At 41.6% G+C, this 26,308-nt stretch overlaps 1 protein-coding gene across 12 annotated transcripts in view; it reads right to left on the minus strand.

Annotated features, from left to right (window-relative positions):
• The window catches only part of MITF (melanocyte inducing transcription factor), a 99,279-nt gene that overhangs the window by 15,963 nt on the left and 57,008 nt on the right, over positions 1–26,308 (minus strand). For 6 of the 12 annotated variants that reach the window (XM_038149633.1, XM_038149638.1, XM_038149629.1 and 3 more), the window contains exons 3-5: positions 3,001–3,228; positions 1,798–1,881; positions 380–475 (exon numbers count right to left, since the gene is read on the minus strand). In XM_038149633.1, coding sequence (XP_038005561.1) covers positions 380–475; positions 1,798–1,881; positions 3,001–3,228 — 408 coding nt within the window. Of the gene's footprint in view, positions 1–379; positions 476–1,797; positions 1,882–3,000; positions 3,229–4,335; positions 10,361–26,308 lie in introns of those variants that run through there. The other 6 variants (XM_038149636.1, XM_038149631.1, XM_038149632.1 and 3 more) reach the window with 4 other exon arrangements.

Consider the following 26,308-nt stretch of genomic DNA (forward strand, 5'->3'; position numbering starts at 1 on the left):
ACCTGGGATGCCAGAGGTTCCTTCTTTTCTGAAGCGAAGTATAAAGTCCATGACAATCTTCAATATCAGTGGGAATGAGCTACTCCTGGTAGCACAGTTTACTCCTCTGCTGCAATCCTCTCACCACTGACTTGGAAAAAAGAAAAGCAAAATTGTCCTTTGTATTCTCTCAACCTGACTCCAGCTTGTATTTTTAAATTCACGTTTTTCATTGCAACTCTATCACCTTAAACTCTTCAAAGGAAATCTAATTACTCTCTGTAGAACAATGCAATAACTACTTAATTGCAAGGAAGAAAAGTCCTGCTGCAGTTTTGGTTCCTCTCAATGAAAACCAGTTAGACTTAACAGGGAAACCAGAAGGAAAGCACCATTGTACCGTGTTTGCCATTTGCAGGGCTGGGTCCACCAAGCCGAGGATTTCTTCATTATAACTGGACTCCAAACTAATGATGTCATCAATCACATCATCCATCTGTAGCAGAGAGGTGGACAAAGAGAAACAGAACAGTTATCAGAACCACAGGGACACAGGAGCCTGACACAGCACTTCAGGCATGCAGCAGAGGTGCCTGTGCAGCTGGGCAATCCCTCAGCTGTGACTCCTGCTGTCCAGGTAGGATACTCAGGTCACGGCAGGGCTGAGGATTCATGGTCCAACCCCCTCCTCCCACCAGCACTTCCCCTGCACCACCTGCCCACGGGCACACTGCTCCTCCTGCAGCAGTGGAGGAGGAAGCTGCCCGTGGAATAAGTGACTCTAAGGACACCACTCCCTCTCCCCACGGCAGCACTGCTGCCTCCCCTCCCTAAAATGGGACCAAAACCTGGGCACAGGCAGGAACACCAAGCCCTGGACACCTGCAGGGAAGGAGAGGGAGCAAAGATTTGCTGCTGCCCCCTGACAGCAGAATCCATTGGATTTGTGTCCCTCACACACCCTCCCAGGAAGCAGCACCCAGGGGCAGCTCAGAGCTGATTTTAGGTGGCACAAAACACCTTCTTTCAGGGGCTGGGCTGGAAGGTGCCTCCATAAGCTCCTGCACAGGCAGGAGGAAACAGCCCTTCACAGCACCCACAGACGTGCTCCAAACTGTCCTGCAGGATTGACTATTTCAGGACAGGACTATTTCCTTTTTGCTCACTATAAAAACAGAGCTTAAATGACAGAGATCTACAAAATCAATGCATAATGGTGATGGTAAAAGTAGCAGTACATGGGATTTTTTTATCAGCTCCAGAAAGTGTGATCACAACAAATTACACTGACTGGAAGTGAGGGCAAGAAAGGAACTAACAGTTACAGCCCATACCCGAAGTCTTGTAACTGATTCTGGTAAGAAATAAAAACCCCTCAGTCTTAAGAAAAAGAATGACAATATAAAAGGGTGATTACTGAGGATGAATTACCACAGATGGATTAAAGCCTTCTCAAATAATTTTTTAAAGCACAAGTGTGATCTGCATAGAAATGTGGACTTAGAGATTTAGGGCAAAACCACATCCATGCAGTCTTGGAAAACCCAGTTAGCAAAGGCTTCCTGATGCAAAACCTTAAATGATTGATGTGTTCTTCTGCTATGGCATTACTGTGCTAGAACAGTATGAACCTTTTCCAGGTAGCTTCAGATGCTTTTGACACCAATGCTAATAAACAACATTGTATTGTACCTTAAATATATCTTATATTCAACCTCCTAAAGACAGTGCAAGATAAGTTTATTTTTCAACATAACATGAAGGAAACATGCTCATTAGAAAGGGGACCTGTGCTCCACCTCCTGTGTCATCCAGTACCTGCATGCATGATGCTCGTGAGTGTGTATTCAGAGCCGGGCACTCACTCTCAACCCTGCTTTGCTCTTCAAATTTATAAAATCCCTGCAGATATAAAAAGAAAAAAAAAAAAAAAAAAGAAAAGAAAAAAAAAAAGGAAGAAGAAGAAAAAGCAAAGCATGGATCTGAGTTCATGGCACAGTCTCAGTCCCAAAAAGAGCACGAATGAAATAGTGTCATGCACACATGTCCCCGATGACACAGCAAAGTGAAGCTGTAAATATCCTCAAGAGAAAAAGTGTTTGGGTACAGCTGGTACAATAGGATGGAAACATCTCCTTTTCATTTCTTTCAAAATTATGGAGCACAAGTATTACTCTTGCATGTGCAAAATACATTCTGCAATAATTGTTTCTCCGAGCTGTGTAACATTTTGCTCATGGAATGCATCTGTACTAAAAATCTGGCACAAAAGCTGAAGGAGGAATGAGGGGACAAGAGGAACTCTACAGTTGCCTCCTACTTTTCATGTTACAGAAATTCTGACATGATTCTTGTATTTGTTAATATCTTGCCAACCATTTTCCTTTGGAGTCTGAGCACACATGTAGCATCTAATTCAGTTTTTGGCTGATAAAGATTAAGACAAGGTTGCAAAGGACTTCTAGACATAGGCTGTTGAAGCCTTATATTTGCAGCACTGGAACAACAATCAGTAATATTTTAGGGCATATTAGCTGGGATAATCTGGCCTTCCAGCTATGCAGGAGACTTGCTCAAATTTTACCATAAAAATACCTAAAATATCTCAAAATAGCTTTGTGTTTTTTCAGTTATTTTTGCTATGCTCTTTGCACTTTCTAGACGAACGAGCCATAAATAACATTATTCCAGAAAGCTACAGCTCACAAAGCTGCTTTGTATTCTCCAAAGGTCAGATATTCACTGTGTGCATCAAGCAACAGGGTGGGGAACAAGAAAAGTAGTTTTAATAAGTATAAACTAGCTAAAATAGTTCAAACAAGAGGAAGCTGGAGGGACGTGGGCTTTTGGCCAAAAATATCTATTAATCAGGCAGACATGGACGTAGCAGTTACATTTTCACGACGAACAGAAAAAGACAAACAGAACATCTTAACAGTGAGCAAACACGGTTTTAAAACAACTTAATTAAAGCAGATGACAGCTCCGTTTTACTGAAAACACAAACAGGAGAGCTCTTACCTCTTTCTCGCAGTTGGAGTTGAGGGTGAGCATAGCCATGGGGCTGTTGGGTGCGCTGCTCCCCGTCCCAGGTGGCATGACATGATCCCCAGGCTGGTTTGGACATGGCAAGCTCAGGGCTTGGTTGGCATGTTTATTTGCTAGAGTGGTAGAGAGGTACTGCTTTACCTGCTGCCGCTGGGCCTGCTGAATGTGGTACTTGGTTGGATTCTCAAGGTGAGTCTGCACCTGTACGACACAATTTGAAAAGGATAAAAGGGTTTTATTGTTTTGCAACATCACTGCAGGTGCTATGGATCTCAGCTATAGATTTGTGACCTAAAGACCAGCTATGTGACAAAACACAAACCTGTATAGCTCCAAGAAAGTCCACAGTGCTTCACTAACTCGCATTTGGTGGCAAGAAATCACTTTACGATTTGGTCTTTCAACAGCTGACTTACTATCAGTACACCAAGAAGTTCCAGCTATTTTTCTACAACATGAGATTTCTCACTTAAGACCAACGCTCGGGTTTTCAGTTGATACAGACACTCCAGAACAGCCAGTTCTGAGTTCAGACCTTCAGCTATGTGACATTTAGTTTTCACTAAAATATGGAGAAATGACTTGTACTGCAGGACTCATTTTACTTGTTTAATTAAAATCAAGAAATATGGATTGCTATCCTTAATCCAGTATCAAATAACAGAGATATAAAAGGTCTATTATTGATTGTTTCAGTTTTGAATGTTTGGGGTTTTTTTTTAAATTAATACCTTGGTTAAAATAAAAGAAGAAACAAAGACACCTTTTTCTGCCTACAGATTATTTATACCTCAGATATACAGCCTAAATCATATACAAATAAGACAGCCTGTTTATAAACACATCATGCAAATAAGATGCAAGAAAAGAAGTGTTTCATTTCAGATCAATCACTGTCGTCAGCAACAGCTATTTTTGTATTTCAGATAAGCTTCTCAGTACTTACGAATTTTTTACATACAAAATATGAAAATCCTCATACTGAACAACTGTTGCTAAATAAACAAGAGAAGAAAGGCCATTTTTTTCCCATTAAAATTTTCCACCATATCCTGGAAATTCTGTGCCGTCTTTCGCTGATCGTTAATGTTATTATCAGAAGCTAGAAATCAACCCAAAATATGGCAACACTCTGAGAAGTTATTTTGCTTTAAAACAATTCCATCAAAGTGACTTTTGCTGTTACAAGTGACCACCCTTAGTGGAATGAAAGAAATTAAATAAAGCACCCGAGACACCAGAGGAAAAGTGTTTCCTGTACACCTTCTTAGGAACAGGTTTTAAAATAAGTCTCCGATAACAACTCACCTGATAATGGTTATACTCAAGCATTTCCAGCATGCTACCTAGAGGTTGCAAGAGAAGTGACTGCAATATCCTTTGTCTATGCTACTGCAGTTTGAGGGATCCACATATGGAAGCACAACAAACCCCAGAAGAGCAGAAGAAACTTGATGGCCACTGCTCAGACTTTTAGTAACCTACGCTAATTAGCCATGCAAGTGGACAAACAAACAGTTCACACAAGGCCTCTTCTTGGAAGTTATGCAAGTTTAAGTTAAGCTCTAAGTATTGGTATTTTTTTTCCCCTGGCTTTGATGTCATGCTTTTTCATAAACATAAAAGGACCTTTTAAGTGATGGGCTATCAAAGTCAGATTGACAGTTCGCTCAAGGCTAATTCGCTATTCAGCTTTCGTTCCAGTCCTACTAACACACAATGGTAGTTTTCTTTAGCAGTAAGGTTAAAAGTTTTTAAGTACAGAGTAAGAAATAACTGAATAAATGCCCTATAAGCCTAACACATATTCCCTGGCAGTGGGTGCCCTGGATAAACCCACAGGGCTCTGCAGTCCTGTCCTCAGCTTCCCAGCACAACCCAGGACCTGCAGCGGAACGTGAAGTGCTTGAAAAAGCTCTACCCCATCCTCAGCTTCCCTGGTGCTTCAAAGCCATTAATTCTGTCTCAATCTAGAGCTGCAAGAAGTCTTCACATACAGGAATGGCTGACAAAGGGCTAATACATGTTCAACTGCGCTTATCTGCACTTGGGCACAGTCCCTACACCTTTCAGAACTTACTTTTTCTTTTTATCCAGCTCCTTGAAGAAGTCTGTACTCAAACACATAGAAACTGCCCAACTGGCATTATTTTCTGAAGTCTGAGCTTACAGGGAAGCACATTAAGATAGCATTTCTAGAAAGTTTAATCTGCTTTGTTGCACTGTATCAATAGACAACACTGTGCTGCGTAAGTACAGCACTTTCTTTGTCAGTCCCAAACTGCATTATCAATTTTCCTATCATCAGTGCTAAGAGCTAAACTATCCAGGTAAGTCTATTTTTCACTAAATTTTCATCTTTCAAGTAGATGAAGTTGTCAGTAAACAAGTGGTTTTTTAGCATTTCTCTTTGAATATGTTATTTTAAAACCAATCCCTAACTGCCTGACAGAATCTGCACATTCCTCTTCCTCCAGAGGAATCGGGTATCTCTGCTGTTCTCCATCCCAAGAAGGAGCAAAGTCTCTCCTGTCTGCCCATTGCCTGTCCACCATTCACACTCCCAGGAGAGAGACCAGCAAAGTTCCAATATCCACATCTCAACCCTTTATCATCAAATACTACATTATATATATAAAATATACCAAGACATTAAACTGAATCCACTATATGTCAAGTTTTGAGACACATACTGCCTAATTGACAGGATTTTTCTTGGCGAAACACAAACTTATTTCACAAGAACATACTCTCCCTGTGATTTTGCTGTGCTATTCCACATTAAAATATTCTACTTCACTACTCAATTATTATTTTTTTTAATGGCCTGTGCTGCCCTCAGCATGCCAGGGAAGGCAAATTCTGAGTTCACATGTCACAAGCTCACACAAGTCTAGTAATGAACCAAAGAACACAGAGAGCTGCCTTTTTTGTCAAAAAGTTGCTCCAAAATAACACGAAGACAACTTTGATTCTCTGTTTTGTCACTGGCTGCTCTCTTGAGTTTCCTTAGGAGTTCCATCATGGAAATCTGGTGAGGACTACCCACCAGAATGAACTCCATGCTGTTTGTTGAGAATTTGTCTTGCTCTGCAGACTCTACATTAAAGACAACTAAACGTGCCTTCCTGGGCAAACTTCCCAAGATAGCCCAGAGTCACTCTGCAGATAAGCCATAAAGCACTCTTCCTTTCTGACAAAATATCTCATGAGCAAAGAGCCGCAAAAAATCCCAGAAACCCTACAATGAAATTCCACTACCCTGAACTTGAAACCGTGAATAAAAGCTTTGACTTAAGATCTAATTTTGGTTCTCAGCCCCTTCTAGCATTTTGGGTGAAGAATAGTTCCTGTTGTTTGTCCAAATTCATGAGACATAAAGTGCAAGATGACAAATTATTGGTTTGGATACACTTCCTAAGAAATGTGACTGCATAAGGACATGAAAGGAAAAATAAACCCACTTGAAACCAAATCCTCTGGATCTCCAATCCTCTATCTCCAGCAATCTCAACCAAAGTGTTGCTGTACTGTTACTCATTTGAGTAGAACATTGGGTTTTGGGCATTTTGGTATTGACAAACAAGAAGCAATGTAAGAATTATTATTATCATCTGCAGCACTTCAGAAATAAGCTAAGACAAGATGGCAAAAAAAGATAAATTTATCACAGCATAGTAACACGAGAATTTGGCTGTAAGAGCAAAACACTGCCTTAGAAGTAGAGCTCCAAAACTGGTTCAGTTCCAGAAGGGCCTTCAATGCCAGCTCAGCAGCATCTCCACTCTCTCCATGGGCTGGCCCCAGCATCAGGCACTCCTGCACTGAGTGTCTCTGTCAGCCACTCAAGCTCCATCTGCTCTTGCCATGCTGCCACTGAGGAGGATCTCTTTTCTTCATCTGAAGCACAGAGAAAGGCAGTAGAAAGAAATGAACTTGACTGCACCCATGTGTAACCCAGCTTAGGCCTACAAGGCTGAACTGGGTTGGAAAGCGTTGGATGGAGCCACCCTGACTACTCAGCACTCATCTGTCATACTCTGGAATACCCTGGAGAACAACATTATCTGAAGAAGGGGAAAGGCTTTCTCATACCTTCACTCATCTTGAAATCTGACTGCTAATTCCAGTGCATACATCCAGTTCAAGTATCTGAGTAGCTGCCTATTTTCTTCCACATCATGGGAAGAACAGCAATAACCCATATAAACAGAGCAGATTTCCCAGCCCTTGGGTCTGGTATCAATCAAGCAAACATTTAATCAATGACTTTCACTAGCTTTAAGCACACACACCATATCAGTGGGAATTTTAGGTGTGTGTCAGATGACATTCTTCAAAATCCGCATTATATTACACATCAGTAACAGAACCTCTGAGCAGACCCACACACTTCCTTCAGCTTCCAAAAGTAAAAATATGTCCTGTTAAGTGATCAAGGACTCAGGAATTTAAACACAAAGCATAGCTGTGTGCTTAAGCACAAAGCACATGGCTCAAGTAGTTCCTCTGCATGAAGCCAACACAAACAACTGAAACAATACTGCTGATACTTGCTCCTTCTGTCGAGTCTTGCTGGGAATCACTCAGACTTAAATTTACTAATGACTTGCTAATGATGGTAAGAACTTGGAACAGTGCTGCAGTAACAAAATTCCTTCTGGAGAGGCACCCAGGAGAGCTCACTCTTGGGCAGGCACAGGCCAGGTCAGCCTAATGGCTTGGGAAATGTGTTTTGCACAGTGTAATCCAGAAATTAAATGGCTAACAATAAAAACTAACGGGACTTACACCAGAATAAAAATATTTAATGAACTGTGGCATTACTACCTCTCATTTGTCCTCTAGGAAAGTTTCAAGGTCATAGAATCATAGAAATATTTAGGTCGGAAAAGACCATCAAGTTCAACCATAGCTGGGAGTCAATTAATTGCTGTAGGCTCAAGCTATTGACTCTCTGGTACATCTGGATGAAGGCAAGCAGGCTCAGTTAGTTGGTCTGAGTTACTTATACTCTCCTGAATTTGTCCTTGCACAGGTTTGATTTATCTGCAATGGGTAACTTCTGGAAGCAAGCACAAACCCAGCAGGTCTTGTGCTGAGAGTACTTCTTGAAGGTGGAACACCAAGAAGTGCTTTTCCCCTTGCATAGTTACTTTATATCACATCATCTTACTTGTCTCATCTCCAAGTACTGCTGCTTTCAAAGCAAAGCTGAGGATGCCCCAAAATCCTCTGTTGGTGGAACACAAGTGACCAACAGCCATTACAATGCCAGCAGCTCCAGGCTACCCCACTGTTCTGGCCACGACGAGCTGGGAAGGAGCATATTCCTGTTCCCAAAACCACACAGAAGATTTTTCTCACCAAAAACATCCCTGCAGCTTCCGGTGACAGTAAAGCTGAAGCACTCAGTGCTTTATTTAAGGAGGGACATACCAGAGATGTTCAGAGGAGAGTGAAGCAAGGGGGAGGAAGACTCTTCTCCCCACCCCACTCCCCCCTCCTTTTTTTTTTTTTTTCTTTTTTAATTAAAAAGACCATTTGTTTCAAGCAAATTGCCTTAGGACTTACAGTTTACAATTACAAGGAAAATACTTTAATACTTTTGGGTCAGTTTTCTCAGTTCAATAGAACTTTTTGTTGCCTAGACAGCTAAATGTCATGGGATTTTTAAGAAAGGTTAAAATTCTGTGTCATTTAACAATTAACGGTACCCAAAGAAAAACTATACAAAACCACATCCACTGATGTGTTCTGCAAAGGCTCCAGGCTTCAGCTGTGTCCACTGCACAACCATGCCTGTTAACCATGCTAGTTCTGGGCTTCAAAGCTGCTTCAACCCATCATTTCCAAGTATAAAGACCCAACAACAGCAGGAACAAGCTATTTTCTGGGACTTTGAATAAAAATAGGGAGCTGTATAAATAAGTGTCTGTTCTTTGTTGCTAGGGGGAAAAAATGAAGAGAATTACATCTGAGAAAGATAATCAATTAGTGCCACTTAGAGTAAGAGTGATTTATTCTCCCTAAGTTTTCCAGTAGAGGTCCAAGATGCTGGTAATCTGTAAAATCATATTCACCATAGGTTGGTCACTAAGTCTGAGAATCTTAAAGACCATAAAACCCCTTTAATTAACTTCATTAATTATTGATCATGGGTTTCACTGCAATGCCAGGAAGTACCCTCCTACCATGAAACTTGCAGCAATCCAAATAACCAGACAATGGTTTAACTCATCTTCAAAGACATCTCCTCACATGCTGCATTCAAACATTAAAAAACAACATCACATTCCCCCCCCTACAGACGTCAGTGGCCTGAAGTAGCTTCACATGAGAAGTTCAGTCCTCTTGCTGAGACCTTCCCAGTCCTCCAAGATGGAACAGCCACCGTATTTACAATGCCATCAAAATTAAGTTGATTGGGTTGTGATTCCCCATAGGGCCAACTGTGAATTTAGTAACAGATAAACCTTTTCAGTGACTTCTCCAGCTGCCATTCTCCCCTTAATGCCAAATTTTCTAAAGTACATTTGCTCCCCTTTCTTTTAGCCCGTTACCCAGGAAAAATGGCCAGAACAACACTGACCAGAAAGGCCAAGAGCAAGAAGAAGATGAAAAGTAACTTGTACTGACTGAGGAATGACAACCATGGTGAGCTGATTCCATCATTTCACCCTAGGACACAGCAAACACAAGGGAAGACATCAGTTAGCAAACAAAACTCTCTGGTTACCTAATTCACCCCAAACCCCTCTGAACTTGAAAACCAAAGCAGACAGGAGAAAGTTATTTAAGACCTGCCATCATGACTGCAGCCTAAGTTAGTGAATCCAACACTCATCTTCAAGCACGAAGTTATGAAAAAGAAAAGGCACATTGTACAGGATTATCATCATTTACACAACCAGGGATTGTTTAGTCCATCACCAAAAATTCCTCAGCGTAATGTGACTTTTCATCCAAGGGAAAGCCACGAAGCAAACAAGAATAAAGTTTTTGTAGATTAGTATTTAAAAACTGTGCTTTAGCTATAGAAGCACATGACAATGGTATCTAAGGAAATGAAAGAGAGTTTAGCCAAAGGTACTCATGGAGATAGGAACTGATTTGCATGTTAGTGGCCTGCTGGCTGCCATTCTGCAAGTGTGGCTTTCAGTTAGAATTAGGTCCTTTGAAGTCTTGCTCCTTTTCTGTTAGGAAACCAACATTTCAGCTGCTTACTTCCCAACACACATGCCATAAATTTTTATTTTATACAGTTTCTGAGAAGACACCAACACTGCAACATTTTAGGACAGACAAGCAACTGACTCCATAAAATGTCAGGCACAAATATTTTGCAATGATTTTACCTACCCCAGGTGCTTCAGAGAGTAAATATTTTGAATTCACAGGTAACAACAGCAGCCACACAACTGCACTTGACACACAAATTTCAATTATGGTACTACCACAGTGAAAATTCAAAGCTTAATTCAAGCACCACATATTTAGGTCCACTTCTGCCACCCTTCTCTCTCAGAAGGGAAGCTGAGCAGCACTTGCATCAGCACTAGAGGGTTTGAGATTACTCACAGTAGGACACCGATGACTCCGCCCCACAGGAATTGTCAAAGATAGACATAAAGTTGCTTCCAAAATCTCTTGCAAAGACTTGGCATGGAGATGTGAATTCAAGAGGGAGCATAGTCACAGGACTACAGATATTTCAGCTGCCTGAGAGCCCAAAACCAGTTCAGGCAGATGGTCTGAAGCCACCTATTCTGCCAGCTTCCCCTTGCAAAGCCTTCCACAGCCCGGGCACAGTCCCCCACCTTTGCTACAGCCCAAGCAGCACCAACACAAGATTTACCAGAGCACTCTAACACAGATCAGTACTGGCTTGAAAGAGTCACATTAGAGGGGTAAAAGAATTTGTCCAACCTTATCTTCCTTCAGGGGCTGCCAAGCATGGTGTTGGCCAGGCCAGCTTGGAGCGGCAGTCACGTCCTGGCAGCCTGGACAGGTCAGTGACATTTCCCAGGGGTGACTGACCCTGGCACTGTTCCAGCTCACAGTAACCCCTGCTAGACCTGAGAGACAGAGCATGGGAGCTCCCAGGTCTCCAATGCCTGTAAGACAGCTGCAAAAACAGGTGTTTTAATGACTTCACTGCATTTCCCATGGCAGGGAAGAGGTGCAGAACGCCCATCCTCTACCCAGAAGGCCAGGTCAGAGTGCTGCTTAAATCACATCAACCTTCACATGTGCACAGGATTTGGAGATTCTGGGTATATTTCTGGAGCCCAAACCCGAGAAAGCATGCATTCTGCTATAAAAAAGGAGGAACATGAGTTTTCCCTCAGCTCCTGAGAAGCCCTGAGTATGCAGCTTCCACAAGGGAGAATAGGCATCCTTCTCCACACCTGGTTTTGCTCAGGTTGCTCATCCATCACTCATTTGTCAAATCTGAAGAACACAAATAGGACTGGGTAAAAACAATGGCATCTTTCATACAAAATGAATAATGGCAAAAATTGAAACCAGTTTTATAAAAAATGTTGGGTAAAAAGTAACCAGAACTAAGCTTAAAACAGCATGAGAGACAGAACATGCTGACTTTAAAATGAAACTCCTTATTATCAACTCCCTAGAGATGTAGAGTTAACACATGTGCAGAATGGCACAGGCTGTTTGCTAGTCCAGATTGTAAGAAATAAAACTCAAGTAGCTTCAAAATTTTAATGCAGTAAATCTACTTTGCCCCTGCATGATCTTCTCTTAAATGTACCATGTAATACTGATTTTCACAGGTGAAAATTAACTTAAAATTGGCTAATTTGCCCAAATAATGAATAAAAAGTGGTAAAAGTACCCAACCTGTTGCTTTCATAAATCTTAAAACCTGATACCCTCAAACCTGGTCTCATTTGTCACTATAAGGTTTGTGAAGGATTGCTCAAATACATAGCACATGGACACACACCTGTGCCAAGATAACTTCCAGTGTTGAGGAGTAATTGTTGGCATTTTGGGGCTAAGCAAGAAGAGAGTTTGATTTACAAGTCTTTCATATCCACAGCATTAGCCTGTGAGAATGAATTGGTGTTCAGAATATTGCCTGTGGGCTACTGAAGTATTTATTTACAAAACTTCAACATTCAGCACTGAAACACAAGAGACGTAAAGATGGCACCAGATCAAAATCCATCAAACACCCAAATGCCACACAGAGAAACAGTTGTATCCTTCTCTTTTTTTAAATAAAAGCCATTTGTAAACTCAAATGCAACTCTTGGTTTATCACAGAAAAAGATCTCCTCTTTTTGGGGGCACACTGTACATCAGCAGGACGTCACAGAATAGTTGGGGTTGAAGGGACCTTTAAAGGTCATCAAGCCCAACCTCCTCATCTTGTTGCTTACTTGTCCAAGGACATCTACACTTCTGACCTACTTGTCTGTAAAAGATCAAGTGAAAGACTGCTCCATTCATTGTTCACATAATTCCATGGGACATGTTGGGTTGCTCTCAAGGTCGCTTACACAGCACATACCAAGAGCATGCCACCAATCATGACCCCAATGTGAAAATACAAACACACCAAAACCCAAACAGTGCTTGCTGGAACAGCTTTCAACATCAACTGGCAAGTCCTCCTACCAAAACATTCAAAGAAGCATCCCAAACTATGAGTGAAAATAATTCTGAAAGGACTATTTATTTTAACAAAGCACTTGGCAACACACTGGCTACAAGCACAAAGGTCACTAGTCCTGGAGCATACCTGTTTGGAGGGGATCTGCTTTACAGTAAACACACAGAGCCACCAGAAGAAGCAAGAGAATGAAGATGGTGTTAATTCAAACCAGTTCTACACTGGTAACATGCCCTGAGCTTCTATATGTTACAGCTAATGAAGAAGGATTTAGCTGGGCTCTATACCACTTTGCCTACAGCTGATGATGTCTCATGTCAGCCCCAATATGGAAGCCTTGAACAAGCAGAAGAATAAAGCACTCCAGATACATTCATTTTATTCACACCACTAATATGATCATTAGGCACAGCCTAAAATAATAATAAATCGCTGACTTCACTTACATGAAGGAAATGCAAGCTGGCTTACCACTGAACTCCTTGATTTTTATCCTTCTGCTCAACGAGCTGTGCTGTTATTTATGACTGTATTAAAACCTACTGAGTTATAATAAAAGAGTTTCAGTCCCTCAGAGTGCTTGATCATCATGTTTGCTAAGGTAAGATAATCCAAGTCACCTTCATGCAAACCCAACTGGCGTTGATCTGAAGTATTCTGCTAAATACCAGAACAGGGATTTTTCAGAGGGCTTTGGCAAGCCACAAAGGTGGGTCACCCCTTGTGTGGAGTAGCATGACACCACTCTGGAGGAGAATTAACCCAGGGGGCCAAATTGATGCTGCACAGAGCATTCAAACTGAAAGCTACACTCTCAGGGTTACTTTTGAATGATGGTGTCTCTTCCTTGGGATTGGAGTGCTTAAATCCAACACTTCCATTAAGCAATACCACATCTTTTCTTTCCTGACATGTCACTCACAAAGTAGATGCCAGAGCAGACATCACAGCAGCCACAAGAGATTAAAAGCAACAAGAGTAAGAAATTAAGTATGCTTATTTCACTCTTAATTTTAAACCCAGAAACCACAATGGAATTTATTGTTTTAGTTCTCTCTTAGCTAAAGGCATGTCACCATAATCATTCTGTAACAGAAATACATATTTAGACAAACAGCCATTAGGCTGCATGACCCTGCCTCTGCACCCCATGATCTTATTCCCACAACAGTCAGACAGCAGCTATCGTCTGGCTCCCAAAAAAACCAAGAGTAACATGGGCTCATTTATAAAACAAGGATGCCAACAATTCAGCCCTTTAAGATCTCAAGCTTTACATGCATGGAGCCATGACATCACAATCTATTTCATACCTACAAAAACAAGATATATCCCCTTGGCTGATTTTTTAACCTTCCCCACACCTGCCCCTCCACGTCTTCCCGAGATGAGCTGTTGAAAACCCTCCTCTCCTCATGTTATTTCACATATGGCAGGCAAATAATTATTTACCCTGTGAAATGAGAAACTGCTGTCCATATAAATGACCCTCAATGAGGCCAAAGGATGGGGCGCTGGCAGGACCATCAACTGAAGGAGTGAAATCTTGGCCAAAACCCCAGTCAGCTGTCAGGAGCCCTGTTTATATTGCAGTTGTAATAAAGAACTGCACTCAGTTTCATTACTTCAACAGATGTTGCACAAGCATGTTCCTTATCACAAAAATTTTAGGACTGAAAAACAGGTTATATAAAGAGATTGTCTGAAATTCTGCCATGGTGTTTTCCCAACATATGCACAAACCTGTCAGAGCAGCATTTGCAGCATGTGAGCAAATACAAAACCTCCCTCCCTCCAAGGGACTACAAGCTCTTGATTCTCTCCTGTGTGAAGGCCTGTCAAGGTAAGGGTTAGGGCTCTTTCTGCAAGACTGGAAACACATTTTATTACATGAAACCAGAAATATTCCATCTTTCCAAACATCTTACAGAAAACTCTTTTTAATGATTTCATCTGAACTTCAAAAAGCACAAGCCATCGACTCACCAGGGGAGGCACATTCACAAAACACAAAGAAGAGTGTGTGTTATCATTCCAGTCCTCCAAAGGTTAGCTGCAAATATGAAGCACCAAGAAATTCAGAAGCAATAGTTTGTCAGAAGATCAAAATGTCTTTTGAGAAAGAAATTCAGGGCCTGCAGGCTTGGTCTCAGAAGAATCCTATTTTAAACCGCACTTGACCCGCACTCACGTAACCCTTGAAGTGCTACTGCAAGAACAGCTTGATGTTCACAAGGGGAAACAGGCAAAGTGTCTTTCACTAAGGTTGTATTTATGCAAAAAACTGTGCATCTTCTTTTAATACTGAAAAATACAACGATCATGACATGTATTTCACAACATTCCTCAGATCACTGATTGACAACACACACAAAGTCGTAGCTGCTCAAGAAACTGTACGGGGACATAACGCAATTCAAGGCAACCAGATGCTAGGGATGTAATTAGAGACTAGATGGGGATTAACTAGATCTTAACTCAGACTTCCCCACCTCCATTGCCCTTTTATAAACTTCAAGTATAAACCCATTTTAGCATAACACTACAGGATGGAACAAATTGGTTTCAATTTGCTTTAAAAATATAAATAAGCTCACACTGTGGAGTTTATTTTAAATGAAGTTTAAACAGATGAAAAGTGAAAATTTAGGATATTTTAACATCTGCTGGAGCCACGGAGATGCCAGTACATCCACCATAGCCAACAATGTGGTCTGAGATGTGGGACCCACAGGTGAATGGTTCAGAACACTATGATACATTTCAAGCCACTGGTGTCAGACCAGCTCTATTCTGCTCTCACAGACTGAACTCCCAGGAGTGGCTGGATAACAGGAGGTCTCCTGATTTAATTTCCTCTGACAAGACTCTAATTAATACTCATCAACAGCACTGGGCAAAAATAAGCTAATATGTAATATATGGGGGCACTGGGAATTGACTTCAAAACCGTGCTGCTGCTCCACACTAAAGGCAGAGTCAGCCCCAGAAGGTGCCAGGGCTGATGTCCAGCTGTTCTTGCCCTGTCACAGCAGCTCTCTGTGACACAGGTACAGATGTCTGCAGGACTACACCAACAACCCAGGCAATCAAAACCACTAAACTGATTTTTAAAAAGTCACCTTTCTATGGCAGCAGAGCTGGACTAGACGATGTTTAAGGTTCCTTCCAACCCAAATAATCCCAGGATTCCATGGCTGAGTACCAGCCAAAGCTGCTCCTGATTTACCCCACCAAGTTGCCTATTGACTATGTACAGCTGGCAGAAAAAGCTATCTGGGCATGTTTTCTGGAACTGCCCCTACCAGAGGAGAAACTGCAAAGTTGAACAGTGTTCCTCTAACAGTTATCTGCCATTGTTCCCTGGCTCCAGTAGCAATCAGCACATTCCTCACTCTGCATCCAAGGAGGAGCATCCAGACTGTGCTCAGATCATGCAGAACCACTGAGACCAACTCAGTCCTTGCAGCCTTTAACCAAGGCAGATAAATGGAATTAATACATTTCCTTGGGGAAGGTGCAAGTTCAGAGAGAAGGGTTTTCTAAGGATAATCCTGCAGAAGCCCTGGCTGGAAGCTTTCTCCTCACATCTTAGATCAAACACTGCAGGGAAAGGCAGAAGGCAATTTGGAACAGTGACCTACAGAGGAAGTGGCACTTTGCACAGAGCAACCACTAAATTGCATAAGCAGCACTCCAGAGCAGAAGGAATCACTCCTTCCCTCAAAAAGCCAGTGTATGAAAAGGATAAATCTTTTGAAAAGCCTAAGTAGCATGATTAAGTAGTATTCTTCCTTTTACACAGCAAACCATACAGGGCCGAAGCCTTAAGGAATATATGAACTTTCATGTGAATGGAGCCCATTAAGGGCCCTGCAATGAATGGTGCCTGTGGTCCAGAATTCACTTCCTTTTGGAAAGCAAAGAGCACGGAAGGCTTACGATTGCTACACACAAGTGCTGACTCATTCAAGGTCATTTTCTTCCCTCCCTAAACAGTTTCTTTGAGACACGGGTATTTCAGCAAAGTATGGTTTTGGTGGCAGTCAGGAAGCAGAATTGTGTATAACACTACAGAAAAAATGCTTTCAGACAGCTCAATGGACAAGTTTTCAACCAGTAACTTTTGATAATATAGATGATTGCCACGATTTTTTAAACAGAAGTTTCACTTCTCAGAATTTTCTGTTTAACAAGACAAAAATTAACTTTAAAGCACTATTATAATTACTTTTAAAGCAGTTTCTGAAACATTAACATTGCTCAGTAGAACAGCCCTACTTTACATGAGGCTGCAGCAGAACTAACAGGTCTTCCCCCCCAGTAAAAACAAGCTGTCTCTCCAAAAGCAGATTTATCACTTAGGTGCTATTAGGACAGAGATGGTGGTTAAAGCAATGGCACTCTGGATCATTGATACTGGTAAACTGGAATAAGTTTTTACTGACAATATTACTCCCAGGGCTGCCCAAATCCACAAAAAAAAAAAAAAAAAAAAAAAAAAAAATCCACACACCTATAGAAAAAAAATAAGCAGAGAAGTCACAGCCTGAGGAAGTTAGAAGTAGTCTTAAAGTATAGTGTGTTGCCTGCAGGTCCTTGGCATGAGCTTTATGAAGCCCTGAGAGAGGCAGACAGGCTGTTTGCTACTCCTCAACCTTCAAATGTCTTCAAAGAAGGGACTAATTTCCAAGAAGAGAACTGATATTGTCCTCTGACAGAACAGAAAGATTTAATTCACAGCCAACCATTACGTCCACAAAATTTAGTTTTGGTTTCAACCAGGAACTTCTGCGTGACTTTTAGGAAGGCAGCCTGAAATACAAGCTTTGATTCACCTTGCTTAACTTCCAAGCTTCCTCTGAGATTAAAGGACTGGTTTGGACTGTAGGTCAGGATAACTTCAGGTGCCTGGCTGCTGCTGGGGCCCCGAGCTCCTGGTGCTGCTGGACATTCCAGATCCATGGAACAAGCATGGCCTGTGAGGCTCTCTGGTGAGCAGATCTGCCCCTCTCTGCACCCAGAAGGAGAGGATGGACACGCAGACAGATACAAGGAGCACATTGTTCCGAGACAGAAAACCAGCTCTTTGAAACTTTGGTTTCTTTGGACACGCAAGACACACTCCTGCTGATGTCAGAGTGTGCATGGGGGACAGGACACAGATTCCAGCCAGGTCAGTGACAAAAACATCATCAGAAGCCAGGGATGCACAGAGGAGGAGTGCCCAAAAACAGCTGATGCCTTCTGTGCTCTGCTAGCCACATTTATTTAGAAACACACTGATATTTGTTACTGTTTCCACAGTGGCATCAAATTCTGCTCCATACGATTTTTCTTTCTCTAGCTAAGATTTTCTGCAAAAAACAGGATTTGCAGCACGAAGCAGGAAGGGGGTAGAATTTAACACAGAGCAGTAATGTCTTGCAAAGCTTTGAGGATTGGGAATGTTCAATAGAAAACACTGTCTTTTAACCTTTTTAATGTTCTAGCCTGCTGAAAGAGTTTATTACTTCTGCTGGACACCAGTGGCAGTTTTATTTAAAATCAGGCAGCCTGCCTTAGTTTTTGAATGCAGTAACTATCACATACAGCTTTTTACCTGGTTAAAGGCACCTCTGGGAAAATAAATTACAACAACACAAGCAAACAACACGATTAGAACAATGTGTCAAAACAGGCTTAACAGCTGAGTATTAGCCCTCATCAGTGAAGGGAATCGTTTAGAATGATGAATTCCCTGGCAGCTGAGAGCCTTCCCAAGGAATACACAGTCTTGGAAATCATAATGCCATCTGCTGAGAAATTATGGAAGTGCAGCACTATGAATTACTGTTTAATTACTGTAAAGGTGATGTGGAAGTGCCTGTTGCTGGGGATCCACTCAAAAACCATTGGTTTGCACTATATAACTTACACAAGAATTTTCAAACAACTGACTGGAACTTGAACTACTGATACTCAGTAAGTCTAGGACACAAAGTCACAGAGGTCCCTAATAAATATTGTTCCAGTATGTTATAATAGGTTGATGTGTAAAACCCAAACTATTAATTTGGCATGGACATTCTAACTTTAAAAAAACTGGTATTAGAGTTTTGTTTGTTGGGGGTTATTTTGGTTAAAAGATACTTGATTTTCTGTTCCACATCGTTACAAGCTGGAAAAAACAACCTATTTTAAAATCAATTTTAACTATCAGAGTTTATTAACAGGTCTCAAAATAATAAATAAGCAGGTAACTGGCATCCAGTGGCAGAACTTTCAGTGACAACCTGCAGGGTTAAGCTGTTACCCCAACACCCCAGAGCCCTCTGCAACTGTTTGCAGGAGCAAGTTATTTTTATCATTGGTGACAAAAGAATCACTGGCAGAGTTATATTTCCACAGAGGCCATCACATTTCATTTCTTTTTTTTATTTATTAATCTGCCAAGCATATAAAAGAAGACACGTAGTTTTGCTGGGTCATAAAAGCACTTACGGAACACAAGATCCCCCAGAATAAGCACTACCCCCAGGGGATGGAAAAGAGATGGATGGAAGATGAGCAGGAGGATGTTCTTTCTTATTTGCACTGAAACACTACATCCAATTCTGCTCCAAATGATACTGACAGGTTCCATGCCCAGAAAGTCTTACAGAGCATTCCATCAGCAGAAGGCCAGCACTGCCTGCTTTTCCTCTAGCCCACAACAGTTTCAGAGGTGTTGCAACCTAAGACTGACATTAATTATTAAAGGAATATTTACACTAAGTTCATTCTTTAATTCAGGCAGACTGACCCAACCAGAAGCCCTGGCCAGCAAGTGCTGCTGTAACAAGCTCCAAGTGGACACTGAGATTCTCTCCCAGACACTGCAAAGGCAGCAGTGCTGACCCAGTGCTAGCCTGATCCCCTCATTTATCTTCCAAGTAATGCTATTCCCATCTATAAAGAAAACGAGAGACTGGTGCATGGTTTTCCAAGCAAATGCAAACTAGATGAGTTCTGTCCTCAGCTCGGGGAAAATCTCCACTACGAGCACTAAAGAGATGGGTTAATAAAATGGATCATTTTGCTCAAAGAACAAGGCACTTAGCTGGCACTCACTTCTGAGAGATAAAGGGTTAAAACAGTTGCCCATTTCCTCAACTGGACAACTACTACTATTGTAAAGTCCTTATTCAGCTGAATTCCATCAGGCCATGCTTTCTTAACACAATCTGACATGCACCTTTTCAAGATCTTGGATTTTTTCCCCTCTTCTCTGCCTCTCAGCAGTAGATACCAGGAATAAATACACCCAAAAAGCCAAATGGCAATCCAAATGAAGTAATATTTAATTATTAAGCTGGGGAGACTGATGACCAGACAGAGCAATTTCTTTTTTATAAAAAACAAAACAAAATATACTTGCCAGGTCCTTTGCAGACAACACAATACTGGGTTTTGTTTCAAGTTCATAACTTGGCTCTTAAAGTAGTTGATAATGAACCAGCAGGCATTATTTTAAATCAACCAGTTTTATTAAATGAGCCAGAAAGGAAAGAGGCAGGGCTAATTACCAACATTCCTTGATGAATTACCTAGCGGTGTGTGGTAAATCTCCAGGCGTCTTTGTCTTTATCCCCAAATTTATCCCTTACTTATTTCTCAAGAGGTTAAAGGACATGGGGCTAATTAAGGAACCAATCCAATGACAGACAGAATCATTCAAGGTAAGGCTGGTTTTTACTCTTTCAAGCTTTTGCATCTCTGCCTGGTACTTCTTAATCTAATTTAAAAAAAAAAAAATACTGCTGGGGAGAGGGAGGAAAAGTACTAATCTTGTCACGGTCAGGCAGGTTGAAATTGCCATGCAGTGCTGGGCAAAATGCTACATATTTGTAATTTAGCCAATAAGAAATTCCTTAAGCCTCTCTTGAATGGCAGGAATGCCTCCAGCTTGTCACTTTGAATTCATTCACTACACAGGTTCAGCATCTCGGAGAATAATGCTGCCAAACCAGCTGAAGAACTGAAATATTTGTGAGTATACCTAATACCCAACGATTACTTTAAGCAGATCTGAGTTTTCACATTTAAAATTTAACACCTATCAAAGGTGTCAGCAGAGGCCCCCCTGGATCTCCCCCCAGCCCCCACATTTGCCAGCACTGTGTGTGGCTCTGGGCATTATTTTCTGCTAAATTAAGCCATGGCTTCAGCAAACACAACTGCAGTGACCAGCACTCACCCTCTTCTTACAGCTTTGGCTCCAGGAGTAAGGTGGTTATTAAATTCATGTTGCCTGACAAAGGACTTGGTACAAGCTACTAAAACCTGTTAGCTGGGGGCTGTGGAGCCTCATCAATGCTCTTAATACCCACAACTATGGGCACCTACAAATCTTAATCTGCACAAGATTAACTCATCTTCTGCAGCTCCAAAACAGCCACTGACACGTGGTGAACCACCATTTTCCCAAGGTCTGGTAACTCAGCCAGCAGATAATATGTCTAGACCATAAAAAAAAGAGTGCTTTGAAGCTGTAACAGACCGAACTTAGCAAGCTCTTCTTAATTTTGTGGATGTTCCCCTGCCAGCGGGAAGACAGCAAATCTTCAAGACCACCAACTAGGATATAAACCAGCAAGAATTTCCAAGGAGCAATCAGAGCTTGGGCTCCAGCTATCTGCAACATTTTGTCTGAGGATATCCTGACTTCCTCTGTGGCAAATAAGTTATTTTAAACTTCCAGGTAACTACTGTGAACTTGCAAGGCAAGAGCTCTGTGATGAGGTGTAGTTTCTCACCTATTTTCCCACTCTGCTCACATAATTTTCCCAAGAAATCCAGCAGCAGCACAGTTTATCCCACAACTTTGGGAGCTGCATTTTTGTGCCACAGTGACCACAGCTGAAGAAACAAGATGGAAAGATCAAACACCTTCACCAGTAACAACCATTTCTCTCAAGAGCCAAGCCACACACGTGTTTGCATGCATAGGAAAAGGGCATTTGGGACACAGGGTGAGAGCAGCATTTTGCACAGGCAGTCAACCATCAGATACTTGTACACAGAAGTATGTTGCCCCCTCGAATTCCATGCATTTTTAATGTCTAATACCCTGGGTGTTAAGCAAGAGTTTACATTTTAGCTCTATTACTGATGCAGACATCAAGCACCAGTGCTTGTTTTAAAATAGCTTTCAACCCACTGAGCAAGCAAAAGATTTAAGGCCTGAGAGATACTTTTACTTACATGAAGGCTGAAGAGGCAAGGCAGACTTTAGTGGTTCTGTAGTTAAATGCAAGTTCTCCTTTATGAAGAATTTGCTGATGACTTAAGGTATGACACAAAGTGTAAGTAACCTTAGTTTAAATGTTTTATCTGCAGCTCACCAAGACTCAGTCTGGCAAATCACTTGTCTAAGTTCTTGACTGCAAATACACACCAGGCTTACCTAACACACCAGCACACACTACTATCTACCATTGTCAGGTGAGATTAAATTAACTTTCAATCAGATAAGCATGTCCACAAACACACATTTGCTGGGGCAGGCACTACCACACATTTATCTTGCCATCCCATTGTTCTGTTCCTCAGAACTGTGAGATAAGTCCTCCACACAATGAAGTCTTATGGTAATTATTACACCAAGAACACTACTGCCAGCTGCTGAGCCCTCCCTGCCAGGCAGAGCTTCCACAGGTCACTCTCTGGAATAAGCACCTTGGAAAAAGAATAGGAGGAGGTATTTTTTTGATAAATGTCCAATAGTTGTTAACATCAAATGGAAGAAATGCTTGGCATTTCAAAAATGAAGAAATACAGGGTTTCTGACGCAGAGATTATCATGGTGGCACATTTAAAGTCTGAATGAGGGTGAAGGAGAGAGGCAAGGCTGGCTGCCTGCACTCCTGTCCACTCAGAAAAAGTGGGAACAGGAAAAGATGAGCACAAACTGCAGCAATGGGATGGCACTGAGCAGAACACAACCACACTCACTGTGATATCAGCAGTGATCAGCCCACAGTACTGCCATGAGGTGGGCAAAGATGTTGGAATAATAAACAGAGGAAAGCCAGTACACAGGATCTGACTCTAGGCTTTGAAAAGGTTTCACCTTGCTTAGGACAAGAAATAAAGGCCATTATGAAATTCTGGCACCAAAAGATGAATTAACATCTACCACGAAGACACAAACCCAGGCAGTTCAGCAGGGAGAATGTGAAGTGAGGGCTTAAGTGAGGGCAGACAATTTTTTTTAATATTTAGCATATTATAAGCATTGTTGTATGGAGACAGACTGTTAAAATGCCTTAATGACAAACATTAAAAATGAGTTTGTGGCCTATGCTTCCTATGTTTAAGATATATATAAAATATACATGTGCATGTTTTGGGGTGAACTGCCCTATTAGCAAGGGCTAGCAGTATATGCACAAGTAGAGATTTTTGTCCAGAAAGCAGAGACCTCAACATGTAGATCCTCAAAGCAGGACCACGTTCTCCAGATGCCCTGAAGCAAGAGAACTGTTTTCTTATTCTCCAAAAACAAGCTAAAAGGGGATGAATTGGACCTGCTACATCATCTGCTGGTGAGGAGACCTGCTTTTACCTTATTACCTGCAAAACATTTATGAAGGTCTCCAACGATATCTGTACTACTGCAGGTTCCCACTGCAGGCCTGGAGGCTGATCTTGGCAGTAGGATCAAGCATCTCCCATCTGCGCCAAAGAAAAGTTACATTCTTCAAACCCCAAAGGCAGACAAAGAAAGAGGAAGAGGTGTGAGAAGTCCAGCAGATTTCTTCTTTCTATGCATTTGGCGTGACAACACTCAGGAGAAGGGGATGTGCAACAACCTTATCCCTGGGAGAATCTGCATCCAGCAGCAGGGACAGGGACCCAGAGCACATCCAGTTTAGGTTCCATCAGCCCTGGTGACCTGGTGCATCACATCAGAAACATGACAGCAAGTGTCACATCCACGCACCAAGAAACGCCAACAAGTAACTTGGAGGGCCAGAGGGAAGAAATGTTCACCCTTCATCTTCCACCTTCCATCTGCTTAGTGAGACATGCAGAGGGCTGGGTGTCAGCTGCCCACCAGAAATGTTTTCAATCCTGCAAGAACTGGTAATATTTTCAGTGGAACTGATTTGCAATTTTGTGGGCCGGTGCTGGCCCTGAGCCGCCTTTGCTGCCTCCTGAGGATGCTCCTGTGCTGCTGCTCCCATGGAGGACACACCAGCCACAGCTCCTGCAGTGCCACACTGGCTTTTGGGCAGGCAGGCTCAAAGGATTTAGGGGATTGTGTCATATTTCTTCTGTACAGTAAGCTTGATCCAGAAATCAGGCAAAGCAATACCAGTCACACAGCACAGCAACGATTCAGTTTTAAGATGAAGTCTTTGCAAAGATGCTAATCCTTTTAAATATAAATAAATAAAAACATAAGGAATGGGTCCTTATGGGACCCATGGGTCCTTATGGGATCCCATCCTTAATGGGATTTAGTAGGGCTTAAAACTACTCCAATAAATAATTTTTTATGTTATATTCCTATTTCCAAGGCAGAGAAAGAAAGTAAGTTACAGCAGAAGCAAAGAATTCCTGGTGACATCTCTCTGTAGTGCTGGAGATGGATGAGAGAAGGTGCTCAAAGACAAACCAGCCCATGAAGCCAACCCCAGCTCTGCAGAAGGATAACCACAAGCTGTAACAAATCTTCCTTTTGCTATTAGAGTTGAAGGGATACTGTTCCAAAAGCATCAAACCTACTCCCAGACCATCTCTTAATTAGGCAGCACAAAGCAATGCAAAATTTGAATTCCAGCAGGTCATCTCCTACCTTGCCAAGCTACATTACTTGGCAGAGGAGTGATGCAATGAGAAGTCATTACTCAAGAAAATGAAATCCAATTTATTCACATGGCCTTGAGCATAAAATGTTATGCAATTTGGAGATGCCTATGCAACGTGACATAGATTAGTACATATTTCTCTTTCTGTATTGTTTCTAAATGGACATCTTGAAAACAAATATAAAATCCAAGCTCATTAACACCTCTGGCTTCTTTTTAAATCAGTCATTCTGAATTACCATCCTCAGATATGCAAGTATTATTCTCCTTCTCACACTGTGAGATATGGGTGAAAGGGCAAGTCACACAACATAATTAAAACCACTAAACACTGACAAATTCAACAGGCTTAGAGTGGGATTTTTTGATGCAAAAGCACCAAAACAAACAAACAAACAAGCAAACACAACAACAAAACCAGCTGCTAGCTTTGGTGGTGTTTGTGAAGCAACATTGAAAAAGATCACTTTTAAACAAAGTTGCCTTGAAGGTTAACATTCCTGAAAGTGTAAAAAATCCCTTTTTTGTCTATCTCATTCTTTAAAGTCACTGAATCCAGACCATATGGATAGTAAAGTAAGCAACTTAGCTCCCCTATTTATCAATTAAAACTTCTGTACAGCTCATATGGAAAATTTGTCTACAGCTAAAAAACAAATGAAGTGTAAAAAGCAGCTGCAGGGAAATGATGTCACTGCAGCCAGAGCTGGCTGTCAGCACACTGGCACCAGGAAGATCCTGAGTTATTGTTAATCTCAGCTTTTGAGACAAATATCCTATTTGGAAAAACAAAAAATAAAAAAAAACCCAAAACAATCTCCCCCAAAACCACAAAGAAAACTATAGGGATCTGTTGCCAAATCTTACTCTCATTGAAGCCTCAGTGGTAATTTTCAGGAAGATCATGACTTCAAACCTGGCATTTCGTACTAATTTTTTTTGCACAGAACTGGTCTACCGTTATGAGTAAGGCTAAAATGGTGAATCTTTCACTGCTTTCCTCCACCAAAAACACAAGCAGCAAAACCATGCAAAGCAGTTTTGCTGTTTTCCTCAGTTTTGCAGTTTTTCTCTCCTCTCACAGGCAGAGTCCAAGAGGACTTGATTTTGACTGTTACTTATGGAAATGTAGGTGATGAGACTACAGACGTCATTTGGGTCCAGCAGGTTGCTCATATTTCCACAACTATCACCTTCAAAATGGAATTCCATTGTCAAAAGGTACCTGTTGCCAGTAACTATTTTTATTTTACAAGCTGTTTAAGGACACATAATGTTATTTTTTTAGTCTACAGGGTCATGTACTCTTATTTGGGCTGAGGACAAGTGGAGGAGAGGTGTCCTGCCTCTTTCCAGGAGATCCTTCTCCATCAGAGGGAAATGGGGGACAAATACCTTTTTTGGAATCCTAAGGGATGAGGGGCCAGGTTTAAGTCCTGTGGGTGAAGTTTCCTAGCAATACTCCAGCAGGTTACAGCTTTGCACACAGATCCTGTGACAAGCCAAGAACCCCATCTGCATCACCTTTCGGCTGCAGAGATTTCTGAAGTTTGTCCCTCAGAAATCAAGGGCTGCCTTCCCTCCTCTCCCATGGAAAGAGGCATTTGCAAAATGAACAATGACAACTGCCAATGCTTCCTCAAGATGTTACACTCCTTCCTTATCAGTAAAATATCATCAAAAAGTAAATACTTTCCTACAAGTTTTCACAGTATTTAAAAAATACCCTAAAACTCATATTGTAACAGATGAGGATAAAAGGACGTAAAAAATGTAATAAAGGCTTATTTAGCTAGGTGGA

This window comes from Motacilla alba, chromosome 12 (assembly GCF_015832195.1).
Source record: "Motacilla alba alba isolate MOTALB_02 chromosome 12, Motacilla_alba_V1.0_pri, whole genome shotgun sequence".
NCBI classification, from domain to species: domain Eukaryota; kingdom Metazoa; phylum Chordata; class Aves; order Passeriformes; family Motacillidae; genus Motacilla; species Motacilla alba.